The sequence below is a fragment of the Salvia splendens genome, chromosome 8, assembly GCF_004379255.2.
Source record: "Salvia splendens isolate huo1 chromosome 8, SspV2, whole genome shotgun sequence".
NCBI classification, from domain to species: Eukaryota; Viridiplantae; Streptophyta; class Magnoliopsida; order Lamiales; family Lamiaceae; genus Salvia; species Salvia splendens.
In genome coordinates this window covers 9,675,522-9,692,998 of record NC_056039.1, presented here as the reverse complement: position 1 = coordinate 9,692,998, position 17,477 = coordinate 9,675,522, and the positions used below count along the sequence as shown (strand labels likewise).

General features: G+C 39.9%; 3 protein-coding genes across 4 annotated transcripts; all 3 read right to left on the bottom strand.

Moving 5' to 3' along the window:
• Window positions 1–851: 851 nt before the first annotated feature.
• On the bottom strand, window positions 852–2,652 carry LOC121745550 (40S ribosomal protein S26-1-like). The gene is made up of 5 exons (XM_042139504.1): window positions 2,554–2,652; window positions 2,362–2,454; window positions 1,778–1,862; window positions 1,528–1,661; window positions 852–1,105 (listed from the first exon to the last, which is right to left on the bottom strand). The coding sequence occupies exons 1-5, from the start codon at window positions 2,554–2,556 to the stop codon at window positions 1,040–1,042; spliced, it is 381 nt and encodes a 126-aa protein (XP_041995438.1). The 5' UTR covers window positions 2,557–2,652; the 3' UTR covers window positions 852–1,039.
• An 843-nt stretch (window positions 2,653–3,495) lies between these two features.
• Window positions 3,496–8,093, bottom strand: LOC121743925 (UDP-xylose transporter 3). 2 transcript variants are annotated; one of them, XM_042137329.1, is made up of 9 exons: window positions 7,951–8,093; window positions 7,670–7,738; window positions 7,438–7,598; window positions 6,154–6,338; window positions 5,512–5,579; window positions 4,651–4,783; window positions 4,280–4,441; window positions 3,929–4,201; window positions 3,496–3,838 (listed from the first exon to the last, which is right to left on the bottom strand). In XM_042137329.1, exons 3-9 carry the CDS (start codon window positions 7,556–7,558, stop codon window positions 3,719–3,721), a joined length of 1,062 nt encoding a protein of 353 aa, XP_041993263.1. In that variant the 5' UTR covers window positions 7,559–7,598; window positions 7,670–7,738; window positions 7,951–8,093; the 3' UTR covers window positions 3,496–3,718. The 2 variants fall into 2 exon arrangements, with proteins under 2 accessions (XP_041993263.1, XP_041993262.1); XM_042137328.1 differs by having other exon boundaries at window positions 7,438–7,595.
• Window positions 8,094–12,195: 4,102 nt separating this feature from the next.
• On the bottom strand, window positions 12,196–12,848 carry LOC121745713 (uncharacterized protein At4g04775-like). The gene is made up of 2 exons (XM_042139685.1): window positions 12,784–12,848; window positions 12,196–12,610 (listed from the first exon to the last, which is right to left on the bottom strand). The coding sequence occupies exons 1-2, from the start codon at window positions 12,846–12,848 to the stop codon at window positions 12,196–12,198; spliced, it is 480 nt and encodes a 159-aa protein (XP_041995619.1).
• Window positions 12,849–17,477: the final 4,629 nt, after the last annotated feature.

The following is a 17,477-nucleotide window of genomic DNA, read 5'->3' as shown; positions in this document are numbered from 1 at the left end:
GATTATAAAAATGAATGGATCAGATTTGGTCTCTAATTCGGTTTTTAAAATTGGTTCAACATTGATCACAACTCATATACGATAAGATTAAGATGATCACAAAAATATTAAACTAAAAATGGTGTGTGAAAACTTGGAATATGATAGAATATTTATTAGTGCATCCTCTTAGTAATATGAAGTTGTATAAATTAGATTTAAAAGTATATATACTTAGAAATTTGGGCTTCCATTATAATCACTAAACTCTAATGACCCAAGCCCAACATAACATATAACTAATAGGCCATTAAGGCTATCTTCTATCATACGAGTAAATCAGACTCAGACTTACTAATACGGGCAATTGTTGCCATATAACTAATAGCCCACTAAGGCTAACTTCTATCACACGAGTAAATCAGACTCAGGCTTACTAATACGAACAATTGTTGGCCAGTGCTCCGTTGCTGTATATATATATGTATTGATTAAAAAGTTACTCCACGTTTTTTATTAAAAAGAGGCATGTAGAGTATAAATTTAACGTGTTATTCATCAATTCTTTTTTTATAGTAACTCAAAAAAAATTGATATTCCCTAAACACTAGAGAAAAATGTAAAAACACGTCGTCTGTCTCCATTGGCGTCTCTTGGAAAAAAAGCTTCAAATGGCCTAGCTATAGCTATTCCAAAATAATGAGCAAAAGATGAGAAAAACAACTTTTGAATTGGAAGAACAAGCTTGCTTCGAAACTGATTTAATACAAGGGAAATAAATTGAATTTATAAGTACCCTTAGATGAAGTTCTAATCTATAAGATTCTTAGCAATAACTACAGATAGAAAGATACACGTAATTCACGGCACTGTTAAAACATAGTATAATGAAATATCATAAAACAGTGCAAACTGGTCATATAAAAAGTCTTAACTGTAACAAAACTTAAAAAAATTCAAAACTTAAGTTGCAGATCAATCATTGATCAGATGTCTTTGCAAAACTACATAGAAAACACAAATGCATGGAAGTCTAGCAGCAAATAAGCAGGCGAAATAATTAGGTACGGGCAGCAGCAGGTGGACCACCAACACGAGGAGGCTGTCCTGGTTTAGGAAGGTCATCCTGTCAACATGGAACAGAGCCAGGATATAAGTAAAGAATAGATGTTCAAACTATCACAAAAACTAGGTTAAAACCACATAGTATAAGTTAGAAGCATGAGATTACTGGAGTATATGATACAGAAGGAACAGAGCATTGAGAATGGCTCATGCAAACATCAAACATGCAGTGATTGGCTCAATGATTCTAATCTAATTTTGGGATATCTTTGTTTTACATTAAAGACATAAGTACCGATATTTGTAACATAAACAACGCAATATCAAAGCTAAAAGGAGCAAACAGATTGTATGAAGGACCAAAAATATGGACACTCAAGTAAACCACAAAATACAAATGAGACCTGGACTTGAGCTAGGTAAACAAAATGTGAGAAAGCCAGAACATAACTAGTAGGCTAAAGATATGCAATGGAAACTAACCCTTGGGCGCCTGAAACGCTGTGGTGGCTCACGGTTTCTCCTGTCAGTAACAGAGCGGACCCTCACAACCTTCGAGTGAATGGCGCATGAAACACAGTAGTTCACCTTCACGTACAGCTTAGGAAGGGTGTATCCTGTACAAAACAAATTTGCATACCAGCAACAGTCTTTAATTTTGGGTACTCTCGGAGATAAACATGGGGATGTGATGGCGCCAATCAGAAACTTAAAAGGACATGGAAAAGCTTACCATCAAAAGCACAAGCTTCCTGGATATCCCTGACAGCTGCTTGCTCAACTATGTTTCTGACTTGGAATCTCTTGATTGCCTTGTCCTAATGTAAAACTCAGCATAAATACAATTTCTCTGATAATAATACATACTGCTAATCATGCTTTAAAATTTTAAGCGACCAAAAGCAACTTCATACGCATAGAGCATACTATCAGGCAAATACTTTCTGTAAGCAAATGTAAATTGAGACCTTCATGATCACCATAAATAAAATCAAATACTGCATAATAATAGTATATGGCTTTTGAATAAAATTCAGATCTGATCAGTAAATATTTTGTGGCATGCCCTTTATTATAGTGGTTGTTTATTGAAATACTGATATTACTACTTCAACCATCAAATCTCTCAACATCTGAATACACAAGCAAAAAATTTCAAACAAATTAGAAAAGATGAATAGCACCACAAAGAAATACGCATAACACCAATAAAACCAACCTTCCTATTCAAATTATTAGCAAACAAAAGTAAACGAAACTCAAAGCAAATAAAAAGATCTCGAAATCAGAGAACCAAAATCTGTATAAAAATAAAACCTTGGGGCAGCATTTTCCACAGTTGGAGCAGCGGATGAATTTGACGTGGCCGCGGCCATGCTTGTTGCGCCCACCGTTCCTTCTCTTGAATGTCTACATCAATGGAAAACATAAATTTAACACCTTGAAGGGGGGAAGATAATTGCAGAAAAGTTAGTGAGAACGATAAACAGGAATTAGCGAAATCTCTACCATCTTTGGTTGACTGTTTTTTCTCACTGGAAGCGGAGGCGCTCACTCAGGATTTAGGGTTAGTACTACTCTGTGGAAGGTAGAAGTTGAGGGTTTATATAGCTGATATCATGGACCTCCAGATTGGGCCCTTAGAGAGAAGCCCAAAGACGCTTCTTCTATTTTAATTTTGGAATTTATTCTCTTTTTTTTAATTTATAATCCAACTACTTCCGTAGAGTTTTATTACACCGTACAAATTATAATAAATTTTAATGCGAAATTAATATTAATATAAAAGAAAGAGATAAGATGGGTAAATTAGGAGTAAAAAAGTATTAAAAAGGAAGTACACTAGAAGATCGATAGAGAAAAAAGTGGATTTTTTTTAATAATTACCGAGGGTATTCACCGTGAAAAATAAAAACTATTTTGATGGCGTATGTATATAATTCGTTGTTTACTGTTGGAGAAACCAGATTTTAAAAATTAAATATAATAAATTCAATTTAAAAGATATTCGAATTTGGGACAAATTTAAGTCTTCACATATCAGGGTGGTCAACAACAATTGCATCTCCCACAACAATAGCCATTCTGTGAGTAAGTCATTCACACAGTGTAAGTTAAGTATTGAATAGTCAAATGTTATTAATTTCATAAAAATAAAACAAAATAAAATCCTAAATATAAAAAGTGATTTCACTTTCCACTGCCTCATTTCAATTATTAAACACTCCAACAACCACTGCATCACTTCAATTATTACACACTCCAACAATTTTTTAAAACTATGCCCTCACTAAATTGCACTCCTAAATTGGGACCGAGGGAGTAATAAACTTGATATATTGGACTCGAGGGACTTCCTTTTCACCAATCAAAATGAAATGAAGCTACTATAAAATATTTAAAATTATACAATGAAAGTGAGAATGAGGGCAACAGTCGCTTGGAAGCTGATGAATAAAAGAGAATCTATTCTGTATTGGCACACCTAGAAGAGTATACAAAACTGTTTAACCGGAAAGAGTATACAAAACTCATTCAGCTCTCTACTACAGGTAGATATAAAGTTCCAATCTATTAAAATACAAAAGTATGGTGGTGCCTTGCAGCAACATCTTCATCGCTGCCACAATTGCTTCCATGCGGACCATTTAATCGAGCCGATGCTACCTAAGTTTCATGCACGCAGGTCCTTGTTTGAGTTCCATCCCGGAGCCCTTACACCACCAACCCCCTCAGCAAGAATTCCACTACCGTTTTCTGCACTTATTAGGGGATCGGATTCAGCTTCCTTGGCCTTCTCACACAGAAACAGGATAGTCAGCAAAATCAGCTTTCAGCACATTTCACACACACACACACACAAGTAAGACAGAAAAATGAGTACCTGGGAAATTTGTGCTGCTTCAGCACTGGCCTTTTGCTGGCTCTCGATAGAGCAACAATACGAGTACAGTACCATCCCCACTATAGCAATCAAGATTCCTAAAATGTTCCGCCAGCTAAAGGGGTCTCGTAGAAGAACATAACCAAAGCCTAAAACAAGGCACGTTTTCAAATGCCCTAGGACCTGATAAGTAACTGGTGATGTCTTTCCAATTACAAGAAAGGTGCTGAAGTTCACGGAAACTGATATTAAACAGGATAGGACAATAAATGCCTGTAATAAGGGAAGAATAAAACAGAGTTAAGTGCTGTATATTATCAAACAACTGCAAGGAAGAGTTCCAGTTCTTACCAGCACTTGAGGAGTATAGTTGAAAGCAAATACATTCTGCTTCGTCAGAAGCCCATCCACAAACGGTCCAGTTACAAATAGAGTGATTGCCTGATAGGGACAAGATTGATACAGAAGTTGGGTTGAAGAAACCTTGAACTTCTTCTGGATGGTATTTGTCATCTAATGGTGCATCATGTTAAGATCCCAAAAACTCAAAATTAAAACTGCTGACAAATCAATAAGCCAAAAAGGAAATTAACGATTGAGATTGCTACTAGAGCCGGAGAGGAGAGGACTCGAGAATAACCAAATTATAGTTGCCTTTTTATCTCAAATTTCCATGAAGAGAACTCATGAGAATAAAACTGCAATAAAATAGCTGAGGATACAATTTGTGCAACACAAGTTGTTACAATTGCAAGCAGGGACAAGACGGAACCCAGGACATTAAGCTGCAAATCAGTCACAGTTGCAATCCCAACGCCCAAGAGAAGAACAACTAGTGAAATTTGGATATTCCTACTGCAAACAGAGGTAAAAAAATATATTAGCAGCAAAACCCCATAGGAAGTTAGGAACTAAGCCAGAGTTAACGAAAGAAGCATATCTTGTGCATAGTCAACAAGGAAATAGAGACTATATGGTCAACCCATATTAAATACTACTCCTTCCGTCCCACAAAGTTTGTCCCAATTTGATCCGGCACGGATTTTAAGAAATTGTTTGACTTTGTATTAAACGGATGTGTAGTGGAATAAGGGTCCCACATTGGGAGCAATGGAGGGGTGTAGTGGAATAAGGGTACCACATTGGGAGAAATGGAGGGGGTGTATTTAATGTCTTTTTATGGTATATTCCAAATGGGGCAAACTTTGTGGGACGGACCGAAATGGTAAAATGGGACAAACTTTGTGGGAGGGAGGGAGTATATTGGAGGGAATCAAAACAGGTTCAAACTAGACAAATGCCAGCGAGCAATTATAATTTTCTGAAAGATACTTATTTGTGTTGATGACCAGGAAATAGTAATTTTTTACCTGTAAACTACCAATATATCTATGATTCAACAGGGAATTCTATAATTTATGATAATTCTCTCTATTATTTGATATGAACTGTACAGTACACTGTAAAGAAAGGTAAAAAAGTGACTTGATAGTAAAAGAAAGGGTTTGAAATGGTAGTATAGTTCATTATCACACATAAAGAATACAAACTAAGCAACTGGAAGAGAGATTTAAAGATCTAACCTGAACAACTTTCTGAAGAAAAGAGTCTCTAAAAGGACAGTACATGGGATGATTGCCAATTTTGTCATCTGAAAAGCATAAGCCATAGATTATAAGAACTTAACCTAATTTGAAATAGGTTAGAGAAAATAGAGGGAGGGTAGAATATTGCTACCAATATAAAAAAATTATGTTTGTTAGATAAAGCTTCCAAACGTAACTATCAACCACTAGCAGAATGGAAACTGAAGGGACTATGTTCTTTAACTGAAAGATATCAAATACAACACATTGTAATCTACTTATACTCATAAGCACCTATAATAAGAAACTGAAATCTGTTTGCCCCAACCCCAAGTTATATTTTATTTCATGCAACTGAATGAACTAGACTGTGGTACAATCTCTTATGTGGACAACCTAATGTGATCCACAGAAACTGAAGGTTGTCCCTTAAGGGCATAGCTATTGTCTGTACTGAAGAAAGAATTCAACCTTTTTCTTTTGCACTTCGCCTAACATGGGATAGTGATTACTTATTCTGCACACGAAAAACTATTTTATAAGATGATTCTCTTATCTTGAGGGATTTCCGCATACAAATAAAACTCATTAGTATCCTAAATTGCATGACAGAACTTGAATTTTTAAACATAAACTAACCTGATAGAAACCAACAGAGTTGAAACCCAGGCTAAGATTTAGAAGTCCAATGGATGTTCCATTAAGAATTCCAAATCCCATGACTGCTCTTGAATCAAAAGGCTTGTGTTCAAACCATTTCATCCATAGAGCAATGTGAAGAGAGCAAAAAGTAACAAGAAGATGCCAGCTAGTAAGAGTTGTAGCTGCAAAAGTAAAATAACAGGAGAAAACAAAAGTTAGAGAATTCAAGAGCCTAAAACTGAAACTAGACTTTGATGGCTAGAGCAATCAGGTTGCGGGAAAAAACAACTAGACGGATAAAAAAAATTCAAATACCAATGTGTTTTCTCTGTAACTAATAAGACAAATCATCAGAAAATTTTCAATCAATCACACAATAAAAGTGACTTCAAAAATGAAATGCCCACATGCAATAATAGATAGTCAAGATTGTGGTATTAGTATAATGGCTCAAAGACATTTCATCAAAAGAGAGTTTCAGTCGGTCCAAATCTCAATGTCAACAAATTTCATGCAATAACCAATAAACTAGAATGAGCTCCATTCTCAAGTGTGGCAAGATGTTTTAAGAAAGACAGCTAAAGAGCACACCCTTAATTGCAAATGCTATCCTTATATGTTTAATATCCTCCAATAACTTGAAGAAGTAACAAGTGTGAAATTTGATCTTTCGCTATTAATAACAAATTTGCTACACTTAAAATTAGGAACTGCCACATAGGTGTCACATGTCATAAAGGATGGAAAACAAAATTGGGTACATCCTTTTGTAGTTACCCAAGCATTAGGTGGGCATTCTTTGCTAAGTTTGAAATAAGTTAAAAGAGAAAGTACCATCACACTGTCTGCATAATTTAGTGTCCTTAAATCAGACTAAATTATGGCAGGGCGTTCAAATCATGTTTTCTTATAAAAACATGTGATTGTTTTTAGAAATTTACAGGATACCTCGTCAGAACCACGAAAAGAGAAATGTGGAATACGAAACCAAAGTTATCTGGACAAGTTGAATAAGTAAAAGACTACCTATCTTCTTTTCACAAACTGAAATATTTGAGTTTGACTACACTCTTATAATAAACTGAAATTTGACAAAACCTTCATGGGAGCAATTTAACTACTTAGATAGTGTACCACAGATGAATTGCCTAGAAAATCGAAGCAACTTATGAATATAAGCAAGAACAGAACATAAAGAAGAGAGTGTTTTTGACAGGCAAAGCAGCGCAGCAAAGCTCACTTTAATAATAAGTTGATGAATCAGGTCCATCGAAATCTCACCAAAAGTGAAGCCAAGAGTGCTAATGAGTGCCTTGTTGCATATCACGATCGAAACAGATGAAACCACTGAAAGACTCAACGCTCCAATCGTCCCCAGCTGATACTTCTTGCCTTCACTCATCTTCACACTCCACTATCTTATCCCAGTATCTCAATATCTACTATCAAGCACACATCATACTTCCTTCAAACTAATCACTTAAAGCAAAAAAAAAAAGCAACATTCATTTACCTCATTAGAATCCTCCCCTTAACTCAGCAAAAACAGAACACTGACGCCAAATCGCCAAATCCAGCTCCGCTGCAGAAGCAACAGCATTTCAAATAAAAACGTGCACAATTTCAACAAAAACATCAACATCAAAATGAGTAGAAAGAAAATCAGCTACTCCAAACCCTAGATCTGCTCCATTTCACCACCAATCGGTCATATCAAACCGCACAATGCTTATACAACATACATTGCACCTATACATACAAAAAAAAAATCTTCGGCATACTAAAAAGGTATACCTAAGAAGCCGACTTTCAGATCACTGAAACAGATGAAGTAGAGCAGGTAAAAAGAAGTAGTAGTATCTGAAATCCGATCAGTCTATTCCCCAACCGGAATGTGATGCTCTAAATAGAACGTGTGAGGATCAGAACTGGAAAATATTATAATAATTGAATGGGATAACTGCCTTAAAAGTCATGAACTTTTCCCGAATTCCGATTTTTCCCATGAGCTTTAAAGTTGACGTATAAAGTCACGAACTTTGCATTTTGTCTGGTATTTCCCACGACGGTAATTCCGGCGAAAGAGCGAGCTGACGTGTCGAATTTAATTGACGTGGCGCCTCGTGGCGGCTGACATGGTCAATAATTGTTGACTGTGTAATTAAATAACAAAATAAATTTAATAAAAAAATACAAAAATAAAAACCCCCCTCAAATTCGTCCCCAAAATCACCCCACCCCCAAATCACCCCACAAATTCGTCCCCAAATCAATCCACAAATCGCGTAACCTAACCTAATCGACAAGCTGCAACGACGACGGCGGCATAATCGACGACGACGAGTCTATTGGCTTACCTGCAACAGCGACGGACGGCGACAAGCTGCGCTTCAGGCTTCGTCAACATGAAGATGTGGCCGGGTTTCTGGCCAGACAAGCCGAATCCGAACAAACCTTTCCTGCTTCGGATTTACCATGGTGGGCATTTCATTCCTGATGGGAGGATTTGTGAGAAATACGTAGGTGGGGAAATGTGGGAAGGTAGTGGTTTTGAACCAGATAGATTTGGTTACTTCGACCTAGTCGATGAACTGAATAAGCTAGGGTTTGATAGCTGGGATAGGCTATGCTTCAAGAGAAAATGGGGAATGGAGTTTATTAACATCACGGGTGATGCAGAGGTGATGTTAATGTTGAAGTTCCTGACCACAGTGAAGCATCAAATATGTGATGTGTATATTGTGGGTGGGAAGAAGGGTCGCCTAGAGCACATTGTTGAAGATGAAGTTGTAAGGAGTCGAGTGGTTGAGTCGGAGTCAGTAGAAAGGAGTAATGTTGAGTCTATGAATAAGAGTATGACTACCAGAAGGGGTATAAAGGAGACAACTTCAACGGGTGGCAAGTTGAAGTCAGTTTCTACCAAAGATGTTGTGGAGAAGAGTGTTGAAAGTAGTATTAAGAAGAGATTGTTCCAGTCTAGTATGAGGTCAGTGGTTGAAACTATGGGTGAGAGGGTGGGAGATAGGAATTGTGATGCTAATGAAGTTGGAAAGAGTGTGGGTGAGGATGTGGGTAAGATGGATCATATAGCTAAAGACAAGGGTAAGAGTGTTGTTGAGGATGAGGCATATAGGAACTCTGATGCTGATGTCTTAGGGGATGATGTGGGAGGTAAGGACAATGATGCTGAGGATTTGGGTGTTGTAAATGAAGTTGTGGGAATGAGAGACAGAATTGATGAGAGTGTAGGGGATAAGGCTGATAACAGTATGGCAGTGGGGGTGGGATATGATAGTGAGGAGGATGGGAGTTATATACCATCCTCTGAGGAAGAGGAGACTGATGATGACATGGAGGCTGAGGAGTTAGTGTCTGAGGATGAGGAATACACACAGGGGAGGAAGAAGACAAAAGAAAAGAAAGAAACAGAGTTTGTGGTTACTGATGAAATCTTCTATGGCCTAGTCAGTGGAGGGCAAAAAAGTGCCTATGTGTCTGAGGACGACAATTCTGAAGAAGGTGACATATACTCCAGTTCAACTGATTCTCAAGATGAAGGGAGAAGAAGGATGGAAAAGCATGGTAAAGTGATGTATGATCCACGGTGTGATCATAAAAATTTGACATTGTGCCTTGGAATGAGCTTTATTGATGGTTTTTAAGCAAGGGATGCTCTAACAGACAATGCAGTGGAGAATGGGTGGGAGATTCACTTCAAAAGAGCAAGTACGAAGGCATTTGAGGCAGCTTGCAAGAGTCCTTGTAAGTGGTTATGTTCTGGGAGCCTAGTGAAGATGAATGGTTCTGTAGTAATTAAGAAACTTGAACCAGAGCACACATGTCCTAGGGCTATGAGAAACAAGATTGTGACCTCAAACTGGATTGCCAGAAAATACTTGCATGTGTTTAGAATCCGGCCAGAGTTCAGCTGTAAGGAGTTGGGGAAGGACTTGATGCAACGGTTTGCCTTTGATGCAACCAAATGGAGGTTATACCACTCCAAGAGAAAAGCAATTGACATGCTGAGGGGAACGGTGGAAGCTCATTATGCAAAGATGAGGAGCTATGTTCTGGAGTTGAGTAAAGCTGACAGAGAAGGGAGGTTCGAACTACATGTCGATGTAGGTGCTGTTTTCAAGACTTTGTACATTGGTTTTAGTGGCCTGCGAAAGGGATTTAAGGAGGGATGTAGACCTGTAATTGGGCTAGATGGGGCATTCCTCAAGACATATCTTGGTGGGATATTGCTCACCGCCGTAGAGACTGATGGAAACAATCAAATGTACCCCATTGCTTGGGTTGTGGTTGAGGATTTGACATTAGGTGAAGGAGTAGGCATTACAGTTATCAGTGATCAGCAAAAGGTATTCACTATACTCACTTATCTGTTATGCAGTCAATTTTGTGCTTTGTTATGTTGTCACTGACAATGTTGCTTGATAGTGCCTGGAAAATGCAGTACAGAGACTACTTCCATTGGCTGAGCATAGAAACTGTGCAAGGCATATCTATGCAAATTGGAAAAAAACTCATAAAGGTCCACTTTTGAAACAGCACTTCTGGAAACTTGTTAGAAGCACTTACATGGAAGAGTATGAGATTGCTTGCAGAGAACTCGAGAAGGAAGATGGACAGGCATATGCAGACTTAATGGACAAAAACCCAAGCAAATTCTGTAAGGCTTTTCTAACACCTTCCAACTGCTCTGATGTCATTCTGAACAATGTGTGTGAGTGTTTCAATGCCTATATTCTGGAGGCTAGGTGTAAACATGTGTTAGACATGCTAGATGAAATGAGAACCAAGCTGATGGGGAGACTTTACAGAAAAAGTGTAGACATAGAGAGTGCTGGGGTAAATTCAAATGTGTGTCCAAAGGTGAGGAAGAAAATTGAAGCTATGGTCTATGAGAGTAGAAACTGTACTACCATTCCTGCAGTTAGTGGTAACTTTGAAGTTAGTCACTTTGAAGATAGGTTTGTGGTGACTCCTTCATTAAGGAAGTGTGGGTGTAGGAAATGGGATTTGACTGGCATCCCTTGTATCCATGCATGCACTGCTATACACTTCCTCAAGCAGACTGTAGATGATTATGTCCACGAATACTACTCCTTGAGCAAGTACACATCTGCCTATGGATATGGATTGCCAGCATTAAATGAGGAGAAGCTCTGGCTTCAAGCTGAGGGGTACCCGGTTGTACCTCCACCTGTGAAGAAGATGCCCGGTAGGCCCAAGAAGGTGCGAAGGAGGGACCCATTCGAGAAGGATCCGGGCAGACCCAATAGAATGAGGAAAATTTGTGTGATGACATGCCAGAAGTGTTTACAAGAAGGCCACAACTCCAGGACTTGCAAAAACGAGCCAGTTGAGGTTCTGCCAAAGCCAAAGGTAATACACAATAGTTGTAATCAATGTACGCTCACAATTTTTATTATGTTCCAATTTTTACTAACATTGCAAATTACACACCCTATAGGCCAAAATGGGAAGGCCTCGGAAGACACCGTCCAATGCAGAAGGTGGTACGATCGCAATAAGAGGAAGGGCTGGAAGAAGGGGAGGTCATGGAGGCCGTGGAGGACGCCGTGAAGTTGTGGATGGCTCAATCCCCACGCAACAAAGCAACACCAACAATGGTTGACCGATGGTTTTAGTAGTTGAATTTGGAAGAAAGTAATGTATGTCGCCTGAAACAGTAGTTGTATTTGGATTAATACTATGGGCTTTTTGGACACCAAACTATTATGTGTACACCGTGTGTGTTATTTTGAGGCAGGATAATATTATGTTTTTGCCATGTGTTCCATCCATTACAAGTTCCTAATGCCTATAGCATCACATTTGTTATTGATTACAGAAAATAGCATATTAGTTGTAGTAGTAGTAGTAGTAGAATAGTTTGAGCAAAATACTCACTGCGCAAAATAACTCAATGTATTCATAGGGGAAAAACCACTACAATATTCCTGGTTCCGTAGTGTATTACACTTGAGTTCAACTTGCATATACTATTACATTGGAGTTCTATTAGTTAAGCTACGACAATAGCCAAATGACGATACATAAAATGCAAATGACAACATTTAGGTTCCGGTTTCGACGATGCAAATCTGCGACAACGCCTTGGAGTGCTTCAACTTCAGCGGTTTTGGAACGGAGGCTCTCGTCAAGTGCATCCTGCTTAGCAACTCTATCTCTCAATGCTTTTTGCACATTGTCCCTATCAATCTTCAATTTTTTGAAGAAGTACTCTAGATTCGGTGACAATGATGGATCAATCCAACGAAAGAATTTGCAGTCGTCCTCCTTCCAGACTTGGCAACGATAGAAGCGTCGTCCGGGATTGGCATCCGTATTGGATGTCACCACATCAGCTTCAAGGCCGTGATCACAGACCACTGCCTCAAACCTCGGCCACGTTCTGCTCGAGTGCTGGGAAGAAGTGGACATCCTGCATTTGAACATTTGAACAATCAAACCTCATTTGAACATTTGAACAATCAAACCAGTCCACACTCCCTCAAGCAGAATGTGGATGAAACATCATGCAGAACCCTAAAACCAATACAACTCTAAATTAGACAATCAACATTCGAGAATTCAACAGTCATGAACCCTAAATACCCATTGCCAATTGCACAGTCGAAATCGCTCAAACCGACCACAATTCGGGCACCACAAAATCGCATACTCAAAATTGAGTCCAAAATAGGTAATGCAAGCAAACCCTAAAATTGAAACCTAAATCGACCCCTAAACCCAACGAAATCAATCGCATGTTCAACGAAACGAACGAACCCTAATATTGCCCCATAAATCGAACCCTAAGATGAAGCTATGGTCTTACCTTGTTACGGGATTTCACGGACAATCGGGATTGCAGCAGTTTCGTAGGATGAATCGCGATTTGATTCTGAGAATCAATAATGGTTGGGGGTGGATGAATCGCGAGAGGAAGGATGAGTGTTGGATTTGGGGGTGAATTATAGTTTCATATGGATAAACGTCGTTTTATCCATATGAAACGACGTCGTTTTGAGTTTTTCCGATGCCTGACACGTCGGAATTCAGGCATGCCACATAGGATTTTAAATTTCCGGAAAACACAGGGTCGGGTCGGGTTGGGAAATACCAGACAAAATACAAAGTTCGTGACTTTATACGCCAACTTTAAAGCTCGTGGGAAAAACCGGAATTTGGGCAAAGTTCATGACTTTTAAGGCAGTTATCCCTAATTGAATTTCCCAGTAAAAATGTTATTTTAGTGTTGCTGTAATTTGACGGTACTTCAAAATTAAGTGAGTGATTATGAACATCCGCAACGGACGGATTTCCCGGCGTACGTCCATCATTAAACATGAGAGGCGCGGATACGGACGTCCGCTGCGGACACCGCATATCCGCGGCCTTCCGGCGATGTCCGCCATTGTAAAGCCACGACGGTCGTCCCGCGCTGACGTCTCGATTTTTTAATTTAAAAAAAAACTCTATATATACAGCTCGTTGAACTTCATTTCATTCGCACCACTTATTTTAACGAATTTCTTTCTCTCTCTCTACGTTCCTATCAGTATATCCAAAATGGCTAGTGGTGCGGGTGGTAGTGGTGGGGGTGCTGATGACATACGCCGACAAATTAACGAACAGGTGCGGGCCTATACGTCCCGGGAGATAAATCGCCTGATACAAGCGGCCTTGCAGCAGCAGCAGCAGCAGCCGACGGTACCTAGCCTCATTCATCGTCGAACTATAGTATCCTGGGACCACATCGCTGCACACCATCGGTTGTATGAGGACTACTTCGCTCCGGAGCTGCGGTTTGGGGATAACTTATTCCGACGACGTTTTAGGATGCATCATCCGCTATTTATGCGTATCGTGAGTGCTTTAGAGCGTCGTTACGAGTATTTCAGGTTCAGGGAGGATGCGGTGGGTAAACCCGGTCATACGCCCATACAGAAGTGCACTGCCGCAATCAGACAAATGGCGTACGGAGTCTCGGCCGGCATGTTCGACAAGTACCTCCGCATCGGTGAGTCGACTGCCCGCGAATGTCTACAGTATTTTTGTGGGGGCGTTAGGGAGATATTCGGGGATAGGTATCTTCGGAAGCCTACCCTTGAAGACTGCCATGCACTGACTGATTGGGCCAACGAACAGTGCATGGGCGTTGGTCCGACCGTAAGTTTCGTAGCCAATGACAACCGGCACAATATGAGCTACTATTTGGCGGATGGGATATACCCTATGTGGCCCGTCTTTGTGAAGACGATCAGATGCCCATCAAACGAAAGAAGATCTATTTTGAAGGGGACGTCAGGATGCAGCGCGCAAGGATGTGAAGCGGACATTTGGTGTGCTACAGGCTCGATGGGCGGCAGTGAAGGGTCCATCACGACTGTGGTATATTGACAGCATCACTAATGTCATGTACGCATGTATTATCATGCACAACATGATTGTAGAAGATGAAGGTCCAGCATTGACTGATTGGGCCAATGATGATGTTCATGCTGCCGGTCCAAGCCACGGTGTGGCCACCGCTAATATGCGTATGGGGATACCCCATGGAGCTGCCGATCGGGTATGTGTATTTGCCGACATGCGCCAACAACAAGCCCATATTCGACTACAGAATGATATAATTGAAGAGCTATGGACGCGGAGGAGCGCACGTTGATATTTTATAATGTAATTTGTTTAAATTTTTTTCTTGTTGAACTGTACTTTTTCATTTTGTTATTTAATGAAATTATCATTGCATTTTCTCTGACCGTATTCGTGTCGAAATTCTATTTCCGTAAATTGTTTAATTTGGTGAATTTGTGATTTTTTTTATTATGGATATCCGCCGGGATCTCCTTGGTGATGTCCGTCATTATGCAGTGAGATGTCCTTATGACGTGGCAGGAGGTGTTTTTGGGAAGTCTGTTGGGTGTCCGCGCGGGACATCCGCACCATTGCGGATGCTCTAAAGTGAGATTAGTGGTTGAGGAGATTTGACCTTGCGGACTCGGACCAGACCCAGCCAGGGAAATGGGGCTCAGACACCGAAATAAATTGACCATTTTTGTTTGAATTTGATTACAATATGATAATGTTCTATATAACTGAAATCCGAATCTTATAGATGCAACACTCTTACTTAGCGTCCAAGTTAAATATTCAAGCACCGTCAAATATTTAATTTTTTTCTAGATAATTAGTCTCCAAATATTGTTTAGAAATTTTGGAAAGATTTTATAAACCGGCTAAACACCGATTTTTGTGTTTGTAGTTAGAATTATAGGGCTCCACTTCTCCTAAATAAGTTAGGTTCCTTTTGGATACGAACGCATTCTTGCATAGTGAATTGAGTAAAGAAGTCTACATGGAAATTTCACCGGATCACTATAGTGAGTTTACAGATGGAGATATTTTATTTTTGGGATAACTGCCTTAAAAGTCACGAACTTTGCCCGAATTCCGGTTTTTCCCACGAGCTTTAAAATTGGCGTATAAAGTCACGAACTTTGCATTTAGTCTGATATTTCCCAACCCGACCCGACCCTGTGTTTTCCGGAAACTCAAAATCCTATGTGGCATGCCTGAATATTGACGTGTCCGGCATCGGAAAATCGTAAAACGACGTCGTTTCTTATGGATAAAACGACGTCGTTTTGTCCACCAACATGCAAAATTAGGTTAAAATCAAAACTACAATTCAACCCCAAATCAAACACTTATCCTCGCCTCTCTCCAAATTCAAGCAACTACTCACGAAATCGTCATCCTCGCCGTTCTAATTTCACTCCTTCGACAAATTGGACTTGATCTATCGCGAAATCAACCCACTCAATCTCGCCCATTGAACAATCAATCAATCCACTCCTTCGTCTACTTCACACCTCAATCTCCAGCAACAATTACCTCCGATTTCCATGGCGGCAACCCACTCCACCGAACCCAAAATCGGCTACTGCCCACCCCATCAAAGCCTATCTCCATCTCCTCACACACCACTTTACAATGGCGGCTCCATATTTGGACGAAAGAATGTATATTTAATACTAGTAATTATAAATCATACAAAGATCAATAATTTACATTGAATTTTTAATTAGATAGATAGATCGACGGAAATGAGAGAGAATCGGTGGATGGGGGCTATTGGTTCCCCAGCGGCGGTGGCTGGTGCGTATGTGCGAAGTAGGAGGAGCGAGCGGTGGTATAGGTCGAGGACGGTAGGAATTGAGCGGCACCCCTGTTGACGGAGTGTAGTTGGCGGCGGAAAGTAGTAGAGCGTCGATTGTGTCGGAGGAGACGACCGGAATTGAGGGGAGACAGAATTGGGGGACGTGGCCGAATTGGGGAGTTGGGGGATGTTTTTTTCGTTTTTTTATAAATTTTATTTTTTAGATTTAATTTTTTTTATTTCACAGTCGCTAAATGTTGCCCATGTAAGCGGCCACCAGGCGCCACATCAATTAAATACGACACGTCAGCTCACTCTTTCACCGGAAAAATAATCATGGGAAATCGGCGACTAAATGCAAAGTTCGTGACTTTATACGCCAATTTTAAAGCTCGTGGAAAAAACCGGAATTCGGGCAAAGTTCGTGACTTTTAAAGCAGTTATCCCTTTATTTTTTAAGAGAACCTTATGTGAGTTACAGCAATCTTTAAAAGCATTATTTGGAAGATTCATCGAAGACATGAAAAATATATGATTATCACCAAAGCAACTTAAACCACACACTTTTTCTTAAAAAAATGAGGTACGTTACTTGTATGATAATATATGTCGATTATAGAATTATAAAATGAGGTAAGTTGCTAGCGAGTTCAGGCACCGCCAACAATGTAGTATATGAACCGCTGGTACCTCCCTAAGCGCGTTCAACAAGACAACGGCTAAGTTCAAGAACCACTGGCTACACACATGGCGCTAGTTGTACGGGGACCATGTAATTTTTGAAGAACTGTCGTGTCCATCCTTAGCCACGCTGGCCTTGATGATGCTAAAATGATGGGGACCATGTAATTTTTGAAGTGCGTTGTGCGCCATGCGAGCCACGCGTATTAGGTCCGGTCAATGCTCCACCAAGAAGAGGGTCCGAAGATGCCTCGAAGACAACACCATCTCCCTCGCCATTTTCCATGCACTGAGTGGAAGTTAAGGCCTACATTTGAGATATGCTATACCAAAATGCCCCTAGTTTTCCGACCCGATGGTAATGGGGAATGATTATATGATAAACAAACATGTCAAGGTCCGGTCGATGTACCACTTTGTCAACGGTCCTAGAACGCCTTGAGGAAATCACCATCTCCCTAGG

What these genes read in the sequence shown, in the direction of transcription:
- LOC121745550 (XM_042139504.1), bottom strand. An exon ending in GGAAGCTTGTGCTTTTGATG is followed by an intron (nt 1,662 to 1,777) that starts GTAAGCTTTTCC and finishes TGTTTTGTACAG; the next exon opens with GATACACCCTTCCTAAGCTG. An exon ending in AGCGTTTCAGGCGCCCAAGG is followed by an intron (nt 1,106 to 1,527) that starts GTTAGTTTCCAT and finishes CCATGTTGACAG; the next exon opens with GATGACCTTCCTAAACCAGG.
- LOC121743925 (XM_042137329.1), bottom strand. Translation starts at nt 7,558, where the DNA reads ATGAGTGAAGGCAAGAAGTATCAGCTGGGGACGATTGGAGCGTTGAGT. An exon ending in ACTCTGTTGGTTTCTATCAG is followed by an intron (nt 5,580 to 6,153) that starts GTTAGTTTATGT and finishes TATGCTTTTCAG; the next exon opens with ATGACAAAATTGGCAATCAT. An exon ending in CAACTTGTGTTGCACAAATT is followed by an intron (nt 4,442 to 4,650) that starts GTATCCTCAGCT and finishes ATGCACCATTAG; the next exon opens with ATGACAAATACCATCCAGAA.
- LOC121745713 (XM_042139685.1), bottom strand. Translation starts at nt 12,848, where the DNA reads ATGCGATTTTGTGGTGCCCGAATTGTGGTCGGTTTGAGCGATTTCGAC. An exon ending in GACTGTGCAATTGGCAATGG is followed by an intron (nt 12,611 to 12,783) that starts GTATTTAGGGTT and finishes GTTCAAATGCAG; the next exon opens with GATGTCCACTTCTTCCCAGC.